At 41.3% G+C, this 22,409-nt stretch overlaps 3 protein-coding genes across 5 annotated transcripts in view; 2 read left to right on the forward strand and 1 right to left on the reverse strand.

Moving 5' to 3' along the window:
* Positions 1 to 17: 17 nt before the first annotated feature.
* On the reverse strand, positions 18 to 4,205 carry dnajc30b (DnaJ (Hsp40) homolog, subfamily C, member 30b). Its single transcript, XM_020624533.1, has one exon. It carries the CDS (start codon positions 4,129 to 4,131, stop codon positions 3,004 to 3,006), a length of 1,128 nt encoding a protein of 375 aa, XP_020480189.1. The 5' UTR covers positions 4,132 to 4,205; the 3' UTR covers positions 18 to 3,003.
* A 373-nt stretch (positions 4,206 to 4,578) lies between these two features.
* Positions 4,579 to 9,532, forward strand: bud23 (BUD23 rRNA methyltransferase and ribosome maturation factor). Its single transcript, XM_020624505.1, has 12 exons — positions 4,579 to 4,795; positions 5,111 to 5,148; positions 5,658 to 5,753; positions 6,307 to 6,389; positions 6,729 to 6,825; positions 6,920 to 7,016; positions 7,106 to 7,156; positions 7,263 to 7,348; positions 7,594 to 7,639; positions 7,732 to 7,793; positions 8,823 to 8,912; positions 9,096 to 9,532. Exons 1-12 carry the CDS (start codon positions 4,748 to 4,750, stop codon positions 9,148 to 9,150), a joined length of 849 nt encoding a protein of 282 aa, XP_020480161.1. The 5' UTR covers positions 4,579 to 4,747; the 3' UTR covers positions 9,151 to 9,532.
* A 966-nt stretch (positions 9,533 to 10,498) lies between these two features.
* LOC109974346 (syntaxin-1A) overlaps positions 10,499 to 22,409 on the forward strand; it is a 58,544-nt gene continuing 46,633 nt past the window's right edge. For 2 of the 3 annotated variants that reach the window (XR_002276953.1, XM_020624508.1), the window contains exon 1: positions 10,499 to 10,914. Coding sequence is in view for 2 of the 3 variants with exons in the window: in XM_020624508.1 (XP_020480164.1) it covers positions 10,885 to 10,914 (30 nt within the window). In the remaining variant the exon portion in view is untranslated. The remainder of the gene's footprint in view (positions 10,915 to 22,409) is intronic. The other variant, XM_020624507.1, reaches the window with a different exon arrangement.

Here is a 22,409-nt window from a genome sequence, read left to right on the forward strand (position 1 = left end):
CTGCAAACCGCCCCAGTGCACGCTGGAGGTCCTGGTTTGATGGGGCCAACAGGACAATGTCGTCTGCAAAAAGCAGAGACGAGATCCTGTGGCAGTGTTAGTGTGGAGATATTTTCCTTGAATGTGTACAGCCTAAAGGGTCTTAGTGCCTGACATTTCCCTCGGACTTCAACAGACTGTTGCCCATAGCAATGAGGACGATGATGACCGTTCATATAATCACAACAGCCCAGACATTAATTGCAGGTAATTCTTTTACTGTTGGTTTCTGCTTAAACCACACTGAACACACATATCTCTGCACACTGAAATGGTTCAGCTCACAAAGGTTTATTGATGGCTTCCCCATACACACAGATGATCATATGTTATGCTATGAATCAGTTTCAAAATGGAACAGTAGTCCAACTGTCAGGGTGGCTCCCATGTCATTTGTATGAATGTGTGGTGGCGTATTAGAGTGCAGATGTTTTTCAATGATTGGTGTGCTACAGTAATGTTTCTCAAACACGGTTCTTGAGGTTCCTGGCACTGGTTCTGTATTCAAGTTCATCTTATCGCTAACCTTTATATTCAAAATTCTGTTATTGTAGGAGTTCACTTTGAAATAATGCCTTGACGATTTTATTATACCAAATTTTTCAGAGGGACTTGGGAGTTGTGTTTCAGAGTGGTGGCAGTATTTTGTACTGTTTGCATGGCCTGCAGGCCCAACTTATGGGTCTGACCTGAAATGGTACAGGTAGTGAAATAAAAGGTACTAGATGACCATGCTTGAATGGAAAGGTGTGATGCTGCTGCGTTATTTTACAATGACATGATATGGAGCATAAGCTTTTAACGGTACAAATTTTAACATAAAATATTTGTTACTATAAGAATGGATGCCTTAACGTTCATTATAATAAAAAAAATCTAGGAAAAATGTGGGAAATATGCTTATTTGCTTAAATGATGAAATTAACATGATTCTCAATAATGAAGCCATAGTGCTGTAGCTGGCTAATTAGCTTAGCATGAAGAGCAAAAGCAGTTAGACTGGTTCTGTCCAGAATCCACATACTAGTGCCTCTAAAGCTCACTGATCAACACATCTCTCCTTAGTTTGAAGTGTACAGAAACCACAGCGTAAAAATGACAAGTCAACATGTTAGCGAGCGTTGTGTGCTGGACTATTTCTTGGTTGGGCCCAGTGGCCAGGTAATTGGTGGAGACTGGACAATAGTCTGCTGGCACAAAACTTCCCATAAAGCACAGGTTCGTCCTTTTTACATTTAGGTTTTTCTGCAGATTAAACAAACAAGACATAACATGAGCTTTAGAGGTTCTAGTAGACAGACTGTTACCTTTGGACAGAACAAGAACCAGGAATCTTTGTGCTCGGCTAAATCACCAGTAGCTTCATGTTTATGGTAGGCTACAGTTCATAGAATGCTACCCGTCTTCTCATGTAACTCTTGGCAAGATAGCGAATAAGCGTACTTCTCAAATGCAAATCGTCATTGCAGACAGGCAGCAAGCAGCCAAGCAAACTACTGTATATAATGCTAATATTTTAGATATATGCAACATTTTTCTTCAGTTGGAATAAACATATCAAGAGTTAGTGTCAGTTTTATCAAGCATGGCCATTTAGCTTCAAAGGTGAAATTTCGGTTTCAGTTGAGGAGTGGATGCAGCAGTTCATGTGCCAATTTGAACCCTATTTTTGAAACGTATTTATTCCTCAGCCGTTGTAAATTACATTTTGCCTATTGAGTCTTATTTATGTACAATAGATTGATTCTTCTTGATAAAACATTTTCATTGGAACCTGTCACATATCACAGATTGCCCATGCCACCCTTTTATTTTCTTAACACTTCTTAAAGCTGAAATTTCTGTTGTCTGAGTTTTGAAGAGTCTGTGCAATTTTGTACAAAGTGATGTACTTGACATACTACTTTATATTTCTGTGAATAAAATGTGAAAAAACTGTTTTCTGCAGTTATACACTTGGAGATGTCACAGTGTAGGGGGCTCAGACTGAAACAGAGATTAAAGGCTCATAAAAGTCAAACATCTTTAGTGTTACAAACATAATCTGATTACGCATTTACAGCATTTCTCTGTTGAGGTACAACTGCCTCTGTTCTCTTCATTCACCTCTATTATTGGTAAAGGTGAGAAATGTCACATGTGGTTCTTTTGTTTCAGTTTATATTCAATAAAACACAATTCCATAATTAGGCCCTACTGCAAACTGTACACTTAGTCAAAGATCATAGTTTCAAGTGCTTGACTTGTATCGATCACTTCAGTTTAAAGACTCATAACATAATTCCAGACATTTCCCAACTTTGATGTTTCAGCTAAATGGCATTTTCACACAACTCTGACAAAATAAACAGACATACTGTCTACAACAGCTCTGTGCAGTCTGAGACCTCCACAACATGCGCCAGTGTCCTCCCACACAGTTTAAAGTCACTGAACCCTGCAGGCCTCCAGCTGCAACCCTGAGATCATTTCGATGTGTTCAGATTCCCCCTCCCCAAAAAACCCGGGTAATCTATACCACTTATCCTGTAGAGGGTTGCAAGGGGGCTGGAGTTAATATCAGCTGGGCAAGAGGCAGGGTACACCCTGGACAGGGCACCAGTCTATCACAGGGCTGACACTTAGACAATCATTCATGCCTAGGGGCAATTTACAGTCACCAGCTGCCCTACGTCACATGTCTCTGGACTCTGGACTGAGGCTCCAGTCGAACAGAAGGGATCACACCTGGACCCTTCTTCCTGTGAGATGTCAACCCTGACATCTATATACTTACTAGGATCATTGATAAACTAAATTAACTTAAAATGAGCACACCTACAGTATGTTTATTGCTGCACCATAGTAAAAAATGATTTCCAACCGTCAGAAACTGTGCAACACTTACAAAGCAGTCTGAGGTAACATCCTAGAGAGTCTTAACATGCAGCCCCAGAACGGACTCGTCTGGGTGCTGCTTCTATTTCAGGGCTTTAGGAGATTGATAAAAATCAGTCCTGCCATGGCCAGAAGCATTGCCACAGTCCCCTCCATTATTTTCTGCTGGTCCCTTCTGCTGAGATTCACCTTCTGCTCCTTCTGCATGCGCGCCTTCCTGGCTCTCAGCTCCTTCTCCCTCTGCAGCTGCTTCCCGTAGTGAGCCTGATAAAAGGCGTCAAAATTATACACAGGCTTTCCTCCGGCTCCAGAGAACCGTCTGGCACTCTGCTGATGCGGCTGCGAGGAGCCTGTGGATCTGCTCACACTCTCTTTGGAGGACGGTTTCCCTGCGCTTTGGATGTCTGACTGGCCCAGAATGCCCCGGTCGTACTTCCTCCTCAGGCTGAGGTCGCTCAGGACAATGTAAGCCTCGCTGATCTCAGAGAAGCGCCGGGTGGCCTCCTTATTCCCTGGGTTCTTGTCCGGGTGGTAAATAAAACACTGCTTGTAGTAAGCTGTCTTGATCTGGGACTGTGTGGCATCAGGGGACACGTTGAGAATGTCATAATAGGTCGTCCTGCTTCTGTACAGCAGAGTAGCAGTTTCTGAGCTGCTGCCACTCCTCCAGCTGTAGCTTCTAGTTGCTGTAGATGGAGCAGGGTGTAGTTTCAGCCTCCTCAGTCTCTGTCCACAACCCGGCCTCACTGAATCTCGCTCTGCTAGAATTGAAATGACAGTGCAGAAGGTTCTGAGCTGCTGTGGGCACCTGAAGCTTTCCAGGTGGGAGGAAAGGGCCCCTCTGGTCCAGGGTGTCATCCTAGAAGTCAGCTGCTTCACCTGGAAGAGAGGCTGCAGTCCTTCAGAGGGCTCTCTACTTTGAATAACTCCGACAAAACGGGATGAATCCCACCCCAAAGATGTGGCACAAAACAAAGACCCATTTTCCTGTTCACTTTTACTTTTTGTCACTCTGGAAAGTTTATCTGACTTGCGTTGTTTTGACACTGACTGAACGTCACGTTGATCTTCGACCGATTCCTGTTTGACCCTGTCTCTGAAGTTGCAGTTTAAAGGCACATATCCGAGACGATCCCCGGTGCACACACGTCGACGCTTTCTGAGGGCGGACAGTCGGTTAACTCCGCTTCCCAGCCTCCGGCTGACCTCTGCCATTTTACCAAGGCACCACCGGGGACCAAGCCGGAAATCAACCGCAGCATCCGCTGCGTCACAGGGCGAGGAGCCAATAGGAGCCTTCGTCTTCTTCCTCTGTCATTCAAGAGCAGTTAGGCGCATTACTCCACATATAACAAATATACAATAGTCTCTAGTCTAACATTCGTTCAAATGTTTGTACTGATGTGTTTATTTTACCTATTTGTCTTTTGTTTGTTTATTTATTATGATTTTTAAATGTATCTGATAATTTTGATTTGTTTTATTTTGCTGTCTTGTTTTAAGAATTTTATATTTTGAGTTTTGAAATGTGTCTTACAAAAATTATGGTATTGGTAATGAAGATGATGATCACTGTTATTATGAGAAGATTAACAATAACAAGTGTAGTTTTATTGGATATACAGTAGGTGGCGATGTAAAACTATTTACTTTGTGTTTCTATTATTAAACTCCACGAAGAAGAAATTGTTTGTCGCTTGTAAATGGCGTATACGGGAGTCACATGTGGACAGTCTATTTTCTGAAAACACAACAGTTAGGTTGTTTATAGACTGAAATCACAAATTAATTGGTCATCTTCAGATATCAACACGCGTACACACAGAGAAATATGACTTCCAGCTGTCGACGCCCTGAGCACACAGCTCCTCCAGATGTGGTCGGTGACTCGGGTTATTCTGTTATTTTAGCTGCTAGGCTAACAGTTAGCTTCAGCCAGAGTATTGAGGATTTTTTAAAGTGTCTTCATCTAAAGCACACCGGCATTTAAGAAGCAAGATGAATGGTTGTTTACTGAACAGTTGCCTAACCGTTTAATTGTTACTTTTTTAAACTGGTGACGTTACAATTAGTTCGTGTCATGTACAGCCAGAAACGAGCCACGGTGGAGTTAGCTTCTGACCGGTAGCATCGTTGTTATTGAGCAATCTGTTGAAGTATTGATTATAAATTTGACGTGCTATCATCTCCGCAGTTCTACAATGAAGAGGAGGCAAAAAAATACTCTCAGAAGTGAGTCTGGATTTCACATTCCCTGTGTGTGTCAGTGATGGAAGAAGTATTCAGAGCAGTACTACAGCAGAGAAACATTTTGTTACAATTAGTTATTACAGTTCTTAGATGAACCATTTTCCTTAAGTAAAATTATTGGCATCAAAAATATACTTAAAATACTAGAAGTATACGTACTCAGTGGACCATTTCAGAATAATGCTAATTATATTATTGAATTATTTTTATTCTAGTCATTGTCTATTACATGTAGAATCAAGAGATGCTTTAGAATAAAAACTAATGAGGCATCATGGTGGTACTGTAGGTTGGGTTTAGCCTTTAAATGTATAAGCATACCATTACTGGACTCAGTAACAAGCTGCTCTGTGTGAACTTTGTGTAGATTAATGTTTACTAAATCCATGTGTGAAGGTTGAGTTTGCGTGTTTATTTAAAATGTCTTATCAATGCCAGAAGTCACATATTGGAATGTAACTTGAATCTCTGTGTGTTTTGTTGCCTCACAGCTCTCGAATGATTGAGATCCAGACCCAGATGTCAGAACGAGCTGTGGAGCTTTTGAACCTGCCAGAGAGACAGCCCTGCTTCCTCCTAGATGTGGGGTGAGTGAGTGATACTGTGTTTACCTGTACTATTAAATCTGATTAATACAGTCTCTGAGTATAAGGTATATTTACAAGGTATTGCACTGAGGGTTGTTGTTCCATTATACAGTTATGAGTTCAGTGTTCATCACAGTGACAGCCCAGGGGAAGAAACTGTCCTTGTGTCTGGTTGTCTTGGTGTACAGTGACATGTAACACCGCCCAGAGGGGAGGAGTTCAAACAGTTTGTGTCCAGGGTGTGAGGGGTCTGCAGAAATCTTCTCCTCTTGACCCGTGAGGTGTACAGGTCCTCCATGGAGGGCAGGCTGGCACCGATGACTCTCTCGTCATTCTTGACTGTTCGCTGGAGTCTGTTCCTGTCCTGTTTGGTTGTTGAACCAAATCAGACAATGATGGAAGAGTAGAGAACAGGCTTGATGATTCATCTGTAGAACTGTATCAGCAGCTTGTGGAGCAAGTTGAACTTCCTGAGCTAGAGTAGTTTAAAGTGAATAATTAGTGTGTTCATGATGTCAGGACTCAGGTGACTGTCTTGTCTTCTGTCTCACAGGTGTGGCTCTGGTCTCAGTGGAGACTACTTAACGGAGGAGGGACACTACTGGGTTGGAGTAGACATCAGCACTGCAATGCTGGGTTAGTTTGACATTGTTACATAAAAAAAAATAAATTAGAAAAAATAACATATTTTTGAAAATTGTAGCTGAAGGAAGTCAACAGTTAGCATCTCTTTGTGTTTTTTTGTCATACCAGCACTGATTACTCAAAGTCCTTTATGCCAATACTGTGTAAAACCATTGAATAGTTTTTCTAAAATATTCCTGTCTCATTCCTCTGAGTGACATTTTAACAAAATAACCATAATTCTTCATATTTTTAGGGTTTGTTTATTCAATGAATTGTGCATTTAGTTTAAAATGAGATGTGGCTAAACTGATGAAACACTGATGAAATGTAAACATTCTCCTGTGACAGATGTTGCACTGGAGCGAGAAGTAGAAGGAGACCTTTTACTAGGAGACATGGGGCAGGGGATGCCTTTCCGACCTGGCACCTTTGACGGTTGCATCAGGTGAAAAACAAATCAGGCTCATGTTTCCTCTGGATTAACTGCTAATTGTTTCGGACTTGGGTTGTCATTTACCTCATGCTTGATTTCCTGTCAGCATCTCTGCTTTGCAGTGGCTCTGTAATGCCGACAAAAGGACACACAGTCCGCCAAAGAGACTTTATACCTTCTTTAGGACTCTGTATTCCTCTTTGGTAAGCTTTATCACCTCACTGACAAACATTCAAACATCCATATTTTATGCTGAAGACCTTTGCTAACTTCTCCCGGCTCTTTTTGTCAGTCAAGGGGCTCACGCGCAGTTTTTCAGCTTTATCCAGAAAATTCAGAACAGGTAAAACAAACTAAAATAAAATAAAATAAAACCCATCTGATGTAAAATCTAATGTTTTTTCCTCATTCCTTTACTTAACACCAGTTTTCTTCTTCCATCTGCAAAGCTTGAGCTGATCACATCACAGGCCATGAGGGCAGGTTTCAGTGGGGGCATGGTGGTGGATTACCCCAACAGCAGCAAGGCTAAAAAGTCAGTATCTATCAGGAGCGGGGGCTTTTATTTTGACAGGTTCAACTTCAGTCATCTGCAATTGATTCTTTCTTAATAGCCTGTGAAATTAGTAGCAGTGCACTGGCAACATGAGGCTAATTAGAACAAGATGACTCAACTGTTTGTCACATTAGCCTGGTGATGAATCATTACACATTAAGATGGTTTGCTTGATTTACCCTCACACACACACACACACACATGCATGTTTTGTTTGTTTCCAGGTTCTTCTTGTGTCTGTTTGCTGGAGTGACTGGAGTCCTTCCAAAGGTAAGAAACTCCAGAATTAGCTGTGGATGTTGTGGACTGGATGGTTTGTGTTAGCTACATTAGGATGACTGATCTTGTTTTGTTCATTTCAGGGATTGGGATCAGAAACGTCAGACAAAGCTGTTCCAAACCAGGTCCAGTATTCGGGACAAAGGTAAGGATAGTCACACAGGAGACTAACTATGACCTGGTCCCCACTGCAGTTTGGTGTAATAGGCTCAGTGGGGAAGGAGTAGTTGAGCAGAGTTTGTCTCTTGGATCCAGGAAATAAATACGTTCATTTAAGATGGCGGCGAGTGGCCGCAGGGTGTTGTTTTTGTAATTCATCAGCATGGTGGGATGATGCACAGTCTGACTCACTCACAGAGTTTATATGGATTTATTTGTTTGTTGGTGCATTTTATTTTGAAAGCTACAGATGCCGACCGCGGTGAGAATTGATAGAATATTATAATTGTTTTTGTTTTTTTCTTTCTGTGCTTACAGCAGACTGATCATTTTTGGCTGCTGTAGATAAACTGGGATGGTTTCAGCACCAGATGTTGTGTTGTGCATTTACATCAGCTTTGTCTGCCAGCTTCCTCACAGTATTGATTAAAGGGCTTTATCGTCTGCGTGATTAAAAATTTCCAAAGATTTATTCTAATAGTAGCTGGATTGAGTGAATAATCTTATAGCACTGACTCTACTGATTGATTCATTTCTTGACAGAAAATGAACTGGGTTTAGACTTTTGATAAACAGATTTGTTTCTTTTTGCTTTTAAATGTAAGGTTTTGTTGCTTCATCTTCTATCTTTTGGAATTTGGACTTTTTATTAAAAATAATCATTAGGATAATCCCTATTTAGTTACTGATTAGTATTTAATAAGCAGTTTAAAACCATTCAGTTTGTTTCCTGCTGTTAGGGTAGTAAACAGGTCTCGGTGTTGATATGGGCAGGGTCAGCCATACCTTGTCTTTATGAAGCCAAATGACCGAGAGCAAACTCACAAAGGGTCGTTGTCCTGCCTGGCTCAAAACCCTGTCAGGCAGGTTTTCCTCCCTTTCACATAATGATAAATTTGCTTCTTCCGGTTAACAGAGATATTGGATGTGAGACATTTTCCATCAGAGATGTGTTGTGGTGCAGAACGAGGCATGTTATAAACAAGCTAATCAGCTACACTTTGTCTTTGTGAAGATGTCGCTTCAAGAGCATGAAAGGCAAATCAGTGAAGAAGGGCCGAGATTGGATCTTGGAGAAGAAGGAGAGGAGGAGAAGACAGGGACGGTACGTACATAGCTGTGGTTTAAACTTCTACAGGACAAATAATAATATAACATCTTGTACTGAGATATTCTGGCTATGAAAACTGTAATCTACTTTAGTTTTAGCTGAATCACCTCTGTTGACTTGTATTTTATAACACATACTGATGCCGCCTCTCTTCCTGCTGTGCTTGTTGCCCTGCAGGGAGGTTCGAGCCGACACTAAATACACCGGACGTCAGAGAAGACCTCATTTCTAGCTCTGACTCATGCAGCTGTGCCTTCATTAGCCTGCACTGCCCCACGCACGGTCACCTCTGGAGCAGCAGAATGTTGGACCTTAATTTCCTAATGCTTTAATCCAAGTAGATGAGATGCGAGAGTGAAATGCTCCTTCGATCAGCTGCTTCTCTGTTCGGTCAAATGGTGGTAAGATTGAACTGGCCGCGTTCATGTTGGCTGGAGACACACAGGTGTGCACTGGCTGCTGCTGATGTAAAATAGTGAAGGCAGAGTTGGCGCTGACAACGCCAACAGTGTCAGAGTTAAAACAAATTTTGAATAAATTATCAAATGTCTCAATTTCTGGTTAGCTGTTTATTGTATTGTCTGCATTACTTTCAGAATTAAAACAAAGATTCTTATAGACTTAATGTGCACTTTTGTTGTCTAGAATATAGAAGAAATTCTGCTTTGCTCTAATTCTGTTTTTGTTAAAACCTCACTGTCTCAGTCTTGTTACAAAATGTACACTGTAAAGCTACATGTAGTATGTAGCTGATGAAGATTATAAAAAGTTTGTAGAAAAAGGACATCACACATAGGTGGAAAATGGAATTAAATGGGCGTTGGAATGAAATGAAATAATATAGATCGCTGCTGCAGCTATCCCTAGATCTTTTCTGGAAAGGTTTTTTTAAGTTCTCTGTGTATACCATTGTTATTAACTGAACAATAAGAGAATAACATAACAAAAAAGGCATGATGACAGCTGATATAGGGAGATTTTGAATTGATCTTTAGTCTTTTTATATTTGGGCAAGTAAAATATTGGATTTGACTTGGTGGACAGTGATCGTCTCCTAGTCAAAAAGTTCTGGGTTCGAGCCCCCAACGTGACTTCCTCCCACACTCCAGAGACATGGAGCTTAGGTTGACTGGCGACTCTAAATTGCCCGTAGGAGTGTGCGTGTATGTATGGTTGTTTATCTACATGTCAGCCTTGTGACAGACTGGCGATCTGTCCAGGGTGGAGCCCCCTCTCGCCCAGTGTCATCTGGGATTGGCTCCAGTAAACCCCACCATCACCACATTGGATAAAACAAAATACAGTAAATTTTAAAATATATTTTAAAATGTGTTCCTATGAAAATATCACACAAAAGAATATATATTAGTATATATTTAACCAGAGCTTTAAACACAGATGTGAGTAAACTGTCACGCCGCTCCCTTTGCCAATCTAAGTATAAAATACTCAACTTGCACAAGATTTCGGGAAACGCCTGCACTCCGTGGCCGACAGAGGTCGGTGTGCGCTTTGGCACGAACCAAATCATCTGGGCGTTATCTGTGAGCCCGCTCAGTCGATAGCCAGATTAAACAGTGCGTCTCTCTCACGCAGCCGCTCAAACGCGGTCATTTCTATGTGAACCTGTTCAGTCGGTTGTGCTGACGTTAACGGGCCACAAGGAAACTTGGAGAACAAGTCCATGCTCAAAAAAGTCAGTGCGGATTGCAGGTTCTTAATGGGTTAACAGTGGAAGGCCTCACCTCACCTTTCGTGCGCGTCACTCGGCTCTGTAAAGTGGCCCCACCATCCCAGCTTCCAAAGGGAAAAACCATCGCCTCCCACCACCGTCAGACGCGCCTCCTCGCCTCGGTCGGTCTCACATCATCCTGTCGGTCTCCGCCCCGCCGCTCCATCACCACGCACATCCTGAAAACAGCGGAGCCGAGGAAATAAGAGTGGTTTACCGGCAAAAGAGGGAACCATGAAGGACCGCATGCAAGAACTTAGACATGTAAGTTACAGTTTGGCTCTTACGCGGTCAGCAGCGGCCCATTCTGTGAATATGTGCTTTTGGAAATCGCTTTCAGATGATACGAAAGCGTTTTCCTAGAGCGCAGGGTGCGCTGGCTGAGCAACAGTTGTGCCTCAGGGGTCTGATGGAGGCTGGAATTTGGATTTAGACGCATATTGCTACCAAGAATCATAATGTAAAGAAGAATAAAGTAGCCACGACTGACGTGAATGATTTCATGTGTTTGGGGGGAAAAGTTACTCGTTTTCTTGTCGTTCTCCCAATGAAAAACCAGGTTGATGTTTCCGCTTATGTTCTTTAAGTAATTCCTAGGCAAATACAGGATGTGTGTGGAGGGCTTTAGCGGATAGAAACTGTGCTTAATGGCATTTAATCTCCATAGGGCCATTCATTTGGTATCAGTGCTAAATTTGGGCATTTTCTATAATCTTTCAGAATTAAATGATGTATTTATCCAGTTAGAGTTGGACTGCAAATTATAAAGCCTATGTGAAAATGTGTCATCGGTGTTAAAATGACGGGGCAACCAGAGGGCATAGCTCCCACAAAACAGGTCTTAGGTAGGTAAATAAACAGCGTTTCTAATTCAGACATGAATGATATAAGACATTCTAAAGTCTAATTACAACCTTGTGTATTGTTGTCGACAATCAGGCCTCTAAATATTGGTAAAACTCTTCCCTGATCAGACTTTATCTTGTCAGTAATATGTGCGTTTTTATGTGTCGTGGTTCGTTGGGTGCTTTGTTGCGCCTGTATGCGTAATTATTGTGTGGGGACTTGGGGGAGCGGAGCGCACATCAGTTCAGCAGCTTCTCTCCTCATGTCAGAGATCAAACCGGTCTACTGTGTGATTGGAGTGGGAAATTGACCCCAGCTCGCCCATTTCACCTGTTAAATGTCTGCATTGTGACCTGTCACAATTAGTCTCTCAACCCTTTATTCTCAAATCACGAAAATAAATCCCGTTGACCTCTTGAGAGTTGCAGTATCCACACACACATGTAGTTTTTAAACTACTTTAAGTGTTGCTCACAGCCATTTACTGATGTGTTTGACATAAAATGAGAGGATGCATTACTGGTTATGTGCTATCCTCCATAGGGATGCTGCGTTTGAGCTATACTGTATAGGCCTACATGAACGTGTGCGCTGTGGTGAAGGGGCCTTTGTCCAGTCTGGGTAATTGGCTGTAAACTGAGGAGAGATGGGAAGGAGAAACAATTTACAGCTCCTCAGTTTTCAGTGGAGATGTAGCCTTGAACTGGCCTCCAGGGAGACAGCCCAGCACTACCAACTGTGTGTGCCTTCCAGAGAGGCATGTCTCCAGCCTGCCATGCAGCCTCCTCACAGTGCTGGAGGGATGTAGTTGTACAATCCAGAGACAGAAATAGCCAAAATCTTTCCCACCAGCTTCAGTGAGAAATCTCAACCAGTTTTCAGCCAAACCATTCAGGGTTGACAGAAATTGCATGTCAGCTGCTTATTCTATTTTCTATTATTATTTTTGATCATATCTTTCATGTTTGAGAAATTGCAACCGGAGCAGCTCCAGCCAGACCGATTTCAGGCAGCTCGAACCAAATAAAACTGAAGTAGATTGCAAGTCACAGACTGTTATTTCCCATCAGCACTAGATGAATATTGTTTTCCATTTACAGGCTGAAGTTAATGCAGCTTCAGGAATCTCATGGCGATGTCTCAATGGGTCTGGGCAGTACATTACAGCAACACAGTGCAGGATACATGTGCAATTTTATAAAAGCTTTGAACCAGTGTGCAGGAGAGCTGCAGTTCTGATTAGTCTGCCCATTTTTTTATGATTTGTTTATTTAAAAAAATGCCCATAATGAGTTCCCAGGACCCAGATCACATCTTCAGGCCTGTTGAGTTATACAAGCAATAGTACAAATCTACCTCTGCAAGGGATTAAAATCTTTGGAGTTCCAGTTTCAATTTGGAGAAATGAATTTATACAAACAGGTGGCACAGCAGTGTGGTGGTTGACTGTGTTCCCTCAGAGCTCGAGGAGTCCCAGTTCGAGCCTGGGCTGGCCCACTGCCTTTCTGTCTAAATTGCCTATACAGTGAGTGTGGGGGTGTGTGCTTGAAGTTGTCTGTCTCTCAGATTCTCCAAGTGTCAGCCCTGTGATAGACTGGCAACTTGTCCAGGATGTACCCTGCCTCTCGCCCAATGTTGGTTGGGATAGGCTTCAGGGGTGGTGGCGTTGGCTACTCTCAGAGCCTGAGTGGCCACCTCTGGTGCCACCTCTGACAGACTTACAAAGTGACGTGTCAGTATGAATGACAAATTGTGCCCTTAAATACAGCAAATCTTTTTCTGTTGCTTTATAATTGATATTGGTCAAATTCATTTTATTTTATATCATGCATGCAGCATGATATTTGCGTTCATTGAAAAGGGTCCTGTCCTCAGCCTGGATTAAATAAGAAACATGGCCCACGTTAGCTAAAGAAAGCTCTGTGTGTTCAGTTTTTACAAAGAAATAAACAATTAGATTTGTAATAATGTATGGTCTATTATTTCCTACTTTTTATATTTATTTGAAATGCGCCATCCCTCTCTGAATCTGTGCCCTAGACTGGCCACCCCATACCCACCCTGTCAAAGGTACCAATCTGAAGGACTTTTGTGTCCCGATACATCTCCTGGTAGGGTCTCCCAAGGCAAACTTGTCTCTTGTGAGGGGCCAAACCAAAAGCAGTTCAGAGACGTGTGTGGACAGGCAGTGGGAAAAAGCAGCCTCACCTGGAAAAGGGAAGCTTTGTGCCCTTTGTGGAGGTAGGCTTGGGAGGAGAGCATGCAGATAAACACTGGGTGGCTTTTTCTTGACCTGAGGAATGTTTTGGGGATCTCCTAGGTCTAGGTGGAGCATGCCTTTTGCTAATCATATCTGATCTATCTTCCTGAGTCTGCGACCACCACAACGCAGACCTACATACATTAAGTGGATGAAAAAATGGACGGATAGATGGAGCTAAGAGTACTAAACAACTAAATGTCTACCATCTAAAGTAATGTTCACAGTGAGCTGCAAATCTCAAATGTAATCTGAGAACACAGCATGGAGCATTCTGACGGGGCCTATAACAAAATCACAAACAGTATTAAATTACTTTTCTCACTCTCAGTAACCTGCATCCAGATTGTTCTAAAGCAAAAACAATAACAAGTGGATAATGTGGGTTGTGGTTAGGTGTTTTTCACCCTGACTGTATGTGAGTTAAGTTCAACTCTACATGGATATTTCTTGACATGACTGATAGAAGATTAGGAAAAGGCTGACCTATCTACATCCCTCCTGACAAAGATATACTGTATCTCAGCTCAGAGCGTCTGTAGATATGAAGCACCAATCTGATACCTGTGGCCCCCCCTTACAAAACATGGACTCAGAGATTACTGCGGCACTAAAGCTGACTCTGCAGGCCACCGTGACTGACGGAAACACTGGATTCTAAAATGGCACTGCCTTATTGTGGATTTTGACATGTGGCCAATAGCTGTTACATACTTGTTAAATTTGCTGTGGTGGTAAATAGTTTTCTTTCAGCATTTAATTTAGGAAGACTTGTCTCAGTTAAACGTTGTCATGTTTTGGACTGGATATTTTTCTTGTAGTGTGAAAATGTTTGTTCAATTTATTAAATGAGTAAAATAACAAATAACATACCACAAAGATGTTACACAAGTGCTAATTTTCACATTCAGACCAAGCACAGGGGCATCAAAACAAAGACCATTACAGATTTTGTTGCTTCTCTGTCTTTATATGTGTTTTTGTGGAGTCACACTGCAAGTTTACTCATCCATGTGCTAATGTGTTATTTTGGCAGGGAGTTGACTTTTCTTCTCATTTGTGTTGAGGGTACGTCTCCAGTACTACCCATATACACATAAAGCTACTTTATGAGCTCGGTGTCTGCCTACAGCTCTGCTCTTACAGTAGCTCATTATCCTGCTGCCCAAAGCTGCCAGTCTCGATAACTAACCTGGTTACATGGCGTCGCCCCTCCCTTCACCTCGTCCCATCACTCCCAGTTGGCCCAGCAATGATTTAGAGGTAGACGGTGCAGATATGATTCGATTGTCAGCCTTCTTCTGAAACCTAAGGGAGAACATACTGATGAGGTTATTAGAGATCTCGCACATCATGGGGACTGTTATCAATCAAATGTGATTGTTTATCATTGTGCAGCAGCGAGTTATTTATTTAGGCTGCACCTGTAACAGGTCATTTCGCCTTCAAAGCGTCTCATTTTTCTCTGACATTTTATCAGCTCCATCTTTTTTTCCCCTTTGGTTTCATCATTTGATTGGCCGTACGTGCTGCTTTCCCTTCTCCGTCTCTTTAATAATAATCCTGTCTTCTTTCATCCTCTCTGTAAAGGTGAGTTCCTCTGTTACTGATCTTTGCTCTTGTCCTATCATTGATTTATCAGATGGCCTTCCCTACATTTTTCCTCTCCTTTCTCGCTCTGGTCTTCTCTGTGCAGCCTTGCTAGTCAGTGTTAGTATTTGTTCAGGCAGCTCTCTGTGTGTGTGTGTGTGTGTGTGTGTGTGTGTGTGGGTGGGGGGTACTCTCTGTCACTAGCTGTTTGGTGTTAGAGTGACACATTAACTAATAGGATAGATGTGGTGCACCAACACAGAGACTGTCTTTTACCATCTTGTTTCTCCTTTTCTTTTTATCATCCTTCTTTTCCGCTCACATCCATCTCCCTTTATTCCATTTCTTTACTTCTTTTTCATCTGTCTTTGATATGATCTTGGGTGTTGACACCTCCTCGGTGGTACAAACAACAGCAATAAAAAAAAGAGCCACTTTGGTTGCTGTGGAGCTGAACACTGATCCTGCAGGGTCAGAGGTTTCATTTGTTCTCATTCAATGCTTCAGGCCTCTGTAAACTGGTTGTGAACTGCAGATGAGCCTTTACTGTTGAAATCTGTGTTTGGGGAATAAAGTGCATTGCCATCATCCTACAATGCCATTTCTAACCATTAGAAAGGCACATGCATGCACACTCACAAATACATTGTTCATCAACACATAGAGGCTGCATCACTGCATTAATGAGCCGTGAAGTGTGACCGAACTGGCATTTCACCAGGGACGTGTCTGTTTTTGCAGATGGGATCCAACAGGTTTCCAATATCTGCTAGGGCTGGGTGAGTGGATGATCTATTGAACTGTTATGCACCACTCATCCATATCAGTAAAACATGAGATAATCACTTGTATTCATGATCCTTTTTTTCAGATGCTTCCTACCAGACCAAGGTGTTGTCACATCAGTGTCGTTTTTATATTGTAACACTGTACTAATTGGTTTGGTGGCATCGCCTGTGGGGTTAATCTTGTTGCTTCTTCTGCTACTTCTGAAGAGTAGCAGTTCCTGAGGCTTCAGCTAATAGTGATTTTAGAAATAAGTAAAGATGAATCTGTAATCAAACCTTTGTGGAAGAATTAGCTTTGGGTCATCTTTGTTACCGCTGCTAAAATTGAATTTGTAACATGCTGACCTCTCCTTTCATATTTCTGATAACTGATGACTGCAGAGTGGTACTGTAACACCTTTAAACACAGATACCTGTTGGAGATTAAGGCCATTAAACATTATTTACAGTCACTGACCTCATTAGGCCCTATATACAGTAGCTCCGTCTGTCTTTGTTGGGTGATACTGTTGCGCAATAACCACACGCTAGATCTTGCCGGCTTGAGGCCGAACAGGTAATTTTGACTAAGATCTGCTCCAAGGAAACAACAAATTATTTGCCATCAGCTGCCCTCCAGAATGACGCGCTGCTGATCTGACATCTAGGTTAGCAACCACCGATGAAAATCATTTCATGATCGCACATTATTAAGGTTGAATTTTCAGCATTGGAATAACGTTGTTAATGTTTGAAGACAGACAATTTCATAGGTTAAAATAATTACCTATAGCAAATTTTTACCTCTTGAGGGCAGCAGAAGCGGTGAACATCATTATTATCAGATTTTAAGTTAATAGAGCAAACGTTTTAGCAAACAGCTTATTTATACATCCATCAGTTATGGAGCAGTGTTATCATTTATTTGGACCCTTGTTTCTGGTCACCAGGCAAATGTAATTTTAATATTCACTCTCCCTTTAGCTCTGTTTTTGGTCTCTACCAACTTCTGAGGGAACTGGATTTTCAGCTGCTAAATGTTTCACTCTGTTCACCAGCTGGTCGCTGATTGTGTGTGCATCCTGTTTGGTGCTGGTTAGGTAGTGTACAATGTTTTGTTAGAGCGTTTTGTTTTTCTGTAAGTAGTTCCCTGGCGATGTTGAGAGAGGACCAGAATGTTGTCATGAAAGTATTTCTAAAGTTGTGAGGACCTGCAGCCGGATGATCTTTTTTTTGGGGTTCATCACTACATGCGACCTCCTTCACATACAAGTTATCATTGTTAATATGTACAGTAAATATTGATTCTAGCTGTTTCAGGGTTAAAGAACGATCATGGTCTTGATTAAAAGAAGCCAGGTTAGACTACAGCTTGATGTTCTGTTGACCTCTCCGTCGATTACAATGTAATTCCTCTACGACGCCTTACTTGTCCTAACCTTAACCACCTAGTTTGTGTGTCTAAAGTTGTAGTTTTTGTGTCTAAACATAACCATTTAGACATGGTTATGTGTCTAAACTGAAACTTTCAGTTTCAATTTTTGAAGATTTGTTGAGGTGTTATTGTGACAGTAGTATGTTTTGCATTGGCGGACCAACGTAGCTATCCTGCACTTTGCTGTGAGACTGGGTTGGCCTCCTGATGGACAAGAATGGTAATTCTACTAGCTCTTTGCTGAAATTGTTTCTGTTTGCACAACAGAAAAGATAAAGAAGAGCCTTTGGCCATTAAACTCCGTTCACCCTTTAAAGGCGTGGTCACCCCATGAGCTTGGAAAATGCCACGACTGAATAGAAGTGAAAGAATAAACATGAACATAGTCTTCATGACTGAACAATTTAAAGGCATCACTTTAGGAAACTTTAATGGGCTTTTTTTTTGTTGCTATTATCTGATATTTTAAATACCATAAATTAAATAATGAATCTAGGAAACAATCAGCAAATTAATATGTGCACTATAAAATGTGTTTAAAAAGCATTTATACTTCTGCCTTTTCATTTTTCTTGGCTTTTCTCTACACTTTACTGCACCATCATGTTTCCCTGGTCCTGCTATAATTCTTTTTCTCCATATCCTGCCATTCTTTGACATCCCTCTAACGTCTTGTTACATTTCCCCCATATTTACAAGATAACTGTGTTAGTGGCACATTGGTGCTGTCATAATCCTTCATGGTCAGTGAGTTATGGCATGAGGCACGCTGAATATATTCCACGAGGGCTGAAGGGGAGGGGACTGGGGGGTGGGAAAAGCCCTGGTATGAGCAGTGACAGCATGTGTCTTTTCCCTGCCTGTGATCTGTCATTAAATTTCAATTGAGGTTTTATGACATATTCTGAAACTGGGCACGTTTGTGCATGAACATCTGCACTGGCATGTAATATATCCATACCCATTGGCCAGTTATGTGCTAATATGCCACAGTGGTGGTAAGCATGCACTATTTAGTCTAAAAGGTCAGTTATCTCACCTGCAGCAGAAAAAGTTATTTCTGTGAGATTTGGTAGCTGCAGGATTCTGGCCTGAAATTAATTATCATTGATTTGTAGAAAGACATGCATACACAGTATCACATTATAAGTCATTTAATTTTACCTTTTAGTGTATGGCACTTTATATATTTGTATCTCTTTGATGAGCACACTGTTAAAGGTCAGAAAGATGTGAGGAAGGCCGAGAGCAGAGAGGGATAAAAAGGAAAGGGAGGAAGAGCAAAAGAGGGGAAAGTATCTGGGACAAGATGAGCATCGAGATTGGGTTTAAGCTATTTGTCAGTCCAACCATATGTGTGTAACAAATACACATGGCCTAATAGAATGAGGTGTTTGTTTTTCTCAAAAACGTTAACAATACAGACACAACATAAAACCATGTAAAGTGTGAATTTATTTGGCCAAGCAGAAAAGAAATGCAAAGGGAAGGTATGAGGAGAGAGAAAGAGGCAAAGGTAAGTGAGTACATGATGTGTGGGCCAGCTGCTGTAATAATTCTGTAGTGAAGCTGAAATCTAGAGGCAGGAGAGCGTGGAGGAGGTAAGAGAATGATGGACAGGCGGAATGAGAAAGAAAAAGGAAGATGATTAAAGGGGGAGGACATTGAGAAGGATTGTTAGAAAAGGGAAGCTGTTGGGAAGCTGCAAATGCAGTGCTTCATCTCTTCTCCCATCCACGTGACTCTTCTTCATGCATCTGCTGAATGGTGCTCTTTTCGGCCAGAGCTGGTAAAGCCATTTTGTTAACCCCGGCCTAATACATTTTTCACTGGAATCCCAAAGCATTTGCACTTGAGAAACTAGATGCACAAACAGAAATCCCATGCAAACAATAACAGTAAAATTATAACAGGTCAAAATACAAGGCAATAAGTTGCAACATTTTGTGGTGGAGAGCCTAAACAGCCAAGTAGCCTATTACGTGGCCCCTAAAGAGTTACCAAGTCCACCTATCTAAATGACCCATATGATCAGTTGTCCCTTTCCTCGTGTCATAATTAATACAATCGCTGAATGTCGCCACTAGCAGTTAGCATTGAGTAATCTTTTACCATGATAGCAGATCCTAGCGCCTCTTTGATAACTTGCCAGCTTTCACTAGTTTTTCAGTGTGTTTATGACTGTGGTATGGCTTTGTCCTAACCAGTCACTAGAAAGCGATGTATCATTCTCTACCCACACAGAATCGCTTGGAGCAGTTAACTTATTATTTCATTAATTCGACTTATGTAAATCTCGGCCTCCTTTAGTTTCCTAACTGTGAATTGTGTTAAGTGTGTGAGACTTTTTAGATCTGAGAGAGTTTTTTGATCAAACTCAAACGTCTCGGCCAAACACGAGAGTGGATTGTCTTTTCTGTGATTGCTCCCACTATTAGTTGAGCTGTACTCCCGGGCATACATGTGTACAAACAACAGTGAAGCTTGTGTGGAAAGTACTGCAGCACACACAGCACACATTCTGACAAAATAACAAAAAATATTGATCTGGTTTGTTAAGTCATCAGTAGGAGTGCTTTGATCAGTTAGTGTACATAGAGAAGTCTGCCGTAGTATTTTTTTCTAGCAGGCCGAAGTTCACACAGTGAATCAAAGATGGAGACTTGTTCATTTTCTTCAAAGATTTCTTCTGGTGTTGTTGTCATTGAGAAGCAAAAACAGTAATGTAAAGGGAACTGAATGTTTTACATTTGGCCAGTTGTCATTCAGATCAGTTCGTCACTTCCTGTGTCCTCTTGTCACCCACACTGTTCCCAGTTGTGTAATTATCCTGTTTCATCACTGTGTCCTACTCTCTGGTTCACTCTGACGGTCATTCAGCCAGCCAGCAGTCAGTCACACCGCTGTGCTGATTTGTGGTTTTGCTTGTTGGTCTTTTTCTGACAGCCAAAATATGATGGAAAATCAAATCTTTGCTTGCTCTAAGGTTAAATCATCATTCTACGGTTACAGCAAGATTATAATTCACACTCTTGACTCTTGCATTGATTTTTCCTGTGACTTATAAACTCAATTCAATCCCTGTACTCTGGTTTGAAGTCTTCACTCCACATTTAAAATGCGGGTGGTACATGTTCTGATGGTTATGTAAAGGCATGGTCGCAACTATTCTATGTGGTCTTGAGTGGTGTTGAATAATCAAACCCTGTGAGGACCAGTTTGAGTTTAAAACTGGTGTTTTTGAAAAGTGAGGATGCTGGCCTTACTTCTTCAGAAGACTATTTGAGTTTTAAGGCTTGGTTTTTCTAAAGCAGCATTATTTCCTCTTTTTTTTCCAACCCATGAGGGTATCTCACCATATGAGACTGTCCTCACCACAAAAACAGCCCTGTAGGTTGTCAACACAGCTGTAATTCACGGGATTGGTGGGCAACCAGCAAACCCATACAATGTTTTCTTCTCAGGTCAAACAACTTTTTCTTTATTATTATTCTTCCCCGTGTCACACTATTCACTTGTAGAAATGTCATCAGGCGTTCAGCTTGATGGGGACATATTGGGTATACTTTTATCAGCAATATCTTTCATGTTCTCTGAAATATTTAATGTTTTGTCAGAAATGTTTCCCCTTAGAAATGAATAGATGTGTGATCAGAGGCTGGAGTGTGAGACTTCACAAACACAGTGGGAGAAGCTGTGAAACTCTTCTTAATAATCCTCATGACCACAATATTCACTCTCCATACATCATTTTTAGAAAACATAAATAACAGCAAACATATCAAAACATGTTTTCTGTCACAAAATGTATGTAAGCAAGTAGAATTATGGATTTTATGTCACGAGCCTCAGAGGAGCAAGAATATTATCAAACTGGCCCTAAACTTCGATGTTAACTGAGAGCAGGGTTTTCGGCTGGAAACTGAAAATGAAGCTTTTCTATCTCACCATATTTCCCCACATTTGTGACCCAATCGATACAAATTTTATGTCAGTGGTTCAGGAGAGTCTTCTGTCTCTCAAGATTTAGGTAAAAGTAGTTATGGTCTTTGTATGATAAGGCAGAATTTGAGAGGTTTCTTACAGCTCAACTCTAAACTATAATAAATAAATAAAAATCAGTTTCCAAGTCATATTTATGACTTTTATGTTTTTGTGAATGCAATTTATAGTCAGAAACTGGTAATTACAGTGAACCCTAGGTTAGGGAATGCATTATGTCAGCACACAATAAACCTGTATGTATGTATGTGGCCTTGTTTATGTATACTGTACTTGAACACTGGGCGCACACTACTTTGCAGGGACCGGAGGCTGGGCCCCACAACTAATTTGTCAAATTAGGGTGTAAGGTTAGAGCAGTTGTCAGCTTTGGTTAAGGTTAAGCAAGTAGAGGTTCTGGTTAAGGTTAGGGCAAGTCTCCTAGAAATGAATCTGTATGACCTGAGCTTGAACCATCCCACTATCCTCTGCCTGAGATATAAGCAGATGTGTGTGAGCAGGTTTCCAAAATAAGGCTTTTTAAATAGAGCAAAAAAGTCTATGATTAAGTTTTTATTATTGTTTATAATTTTGTATTTGCCTATTGTAGGAAACATGAATAAAAAAAATCAATTTCTGAAGTGTGTGTGGGTTGTGTGTGTGAGTTCACATCCATATTGAATCTTATCTTGTTGCATTATGTTAATAAACCTGGTTATGTGCTCGATATTTCTCTGTGCAGCTGACACAGATTTTATGAGTCATTTCTAATGGGACTGCAGGAAGCTGCTTGAATTGGCTGTAATACAAAGGTACAGGAAACAAGTCTGCTTTAATATGGAAACACAAAAGGACAATAAAGTACTGCCCACATGGGTTT

This window comes from Monopterus albus, unplaced genomic scaffold, assembly GCF_001952655.1.
Source record: "Monopterus albus unplaced genomic scaffold, M_albus_1.0 scaffold328.1, whole genome shotgun sequence".
Lineage (NCBI taxonomy): Eukaryota > Metazoa > Chordata > Actinopteri > Synbranchiformes > Synbranchidae > Monopterus > Monopterus albus.

Coding starts and splice junctions, on each gene's coding strand:
- bud23 (XM_020624505.1), top strand. CDS start 4,748: ATGACTTCCAGCTGTCGACGCCCTGAGCACACAGCTCCTCCAGATGTG. Junction 6,390..6,728: donor CATCAGCACTGCAATGCTGG/GTTAGTTTGACA, acceptor CTCCTGTGACAG/ATGTTGCACTGGAGCGAGAA. Junction 7,640..7,731: donor TGACTGGAGTCCTTCCAAAG/GTAAGAAACTCC, acceptor TGTTCATTTCAG/GGATTGGGATCAGAAACGTC.
- dnajc30b (XM_020624533.1), bottom strand. CDS start 4,131: ATGGCAGAGGTCAGCCGGAGGCTGGGAAGCGGAGTTAACCGACTGTCC.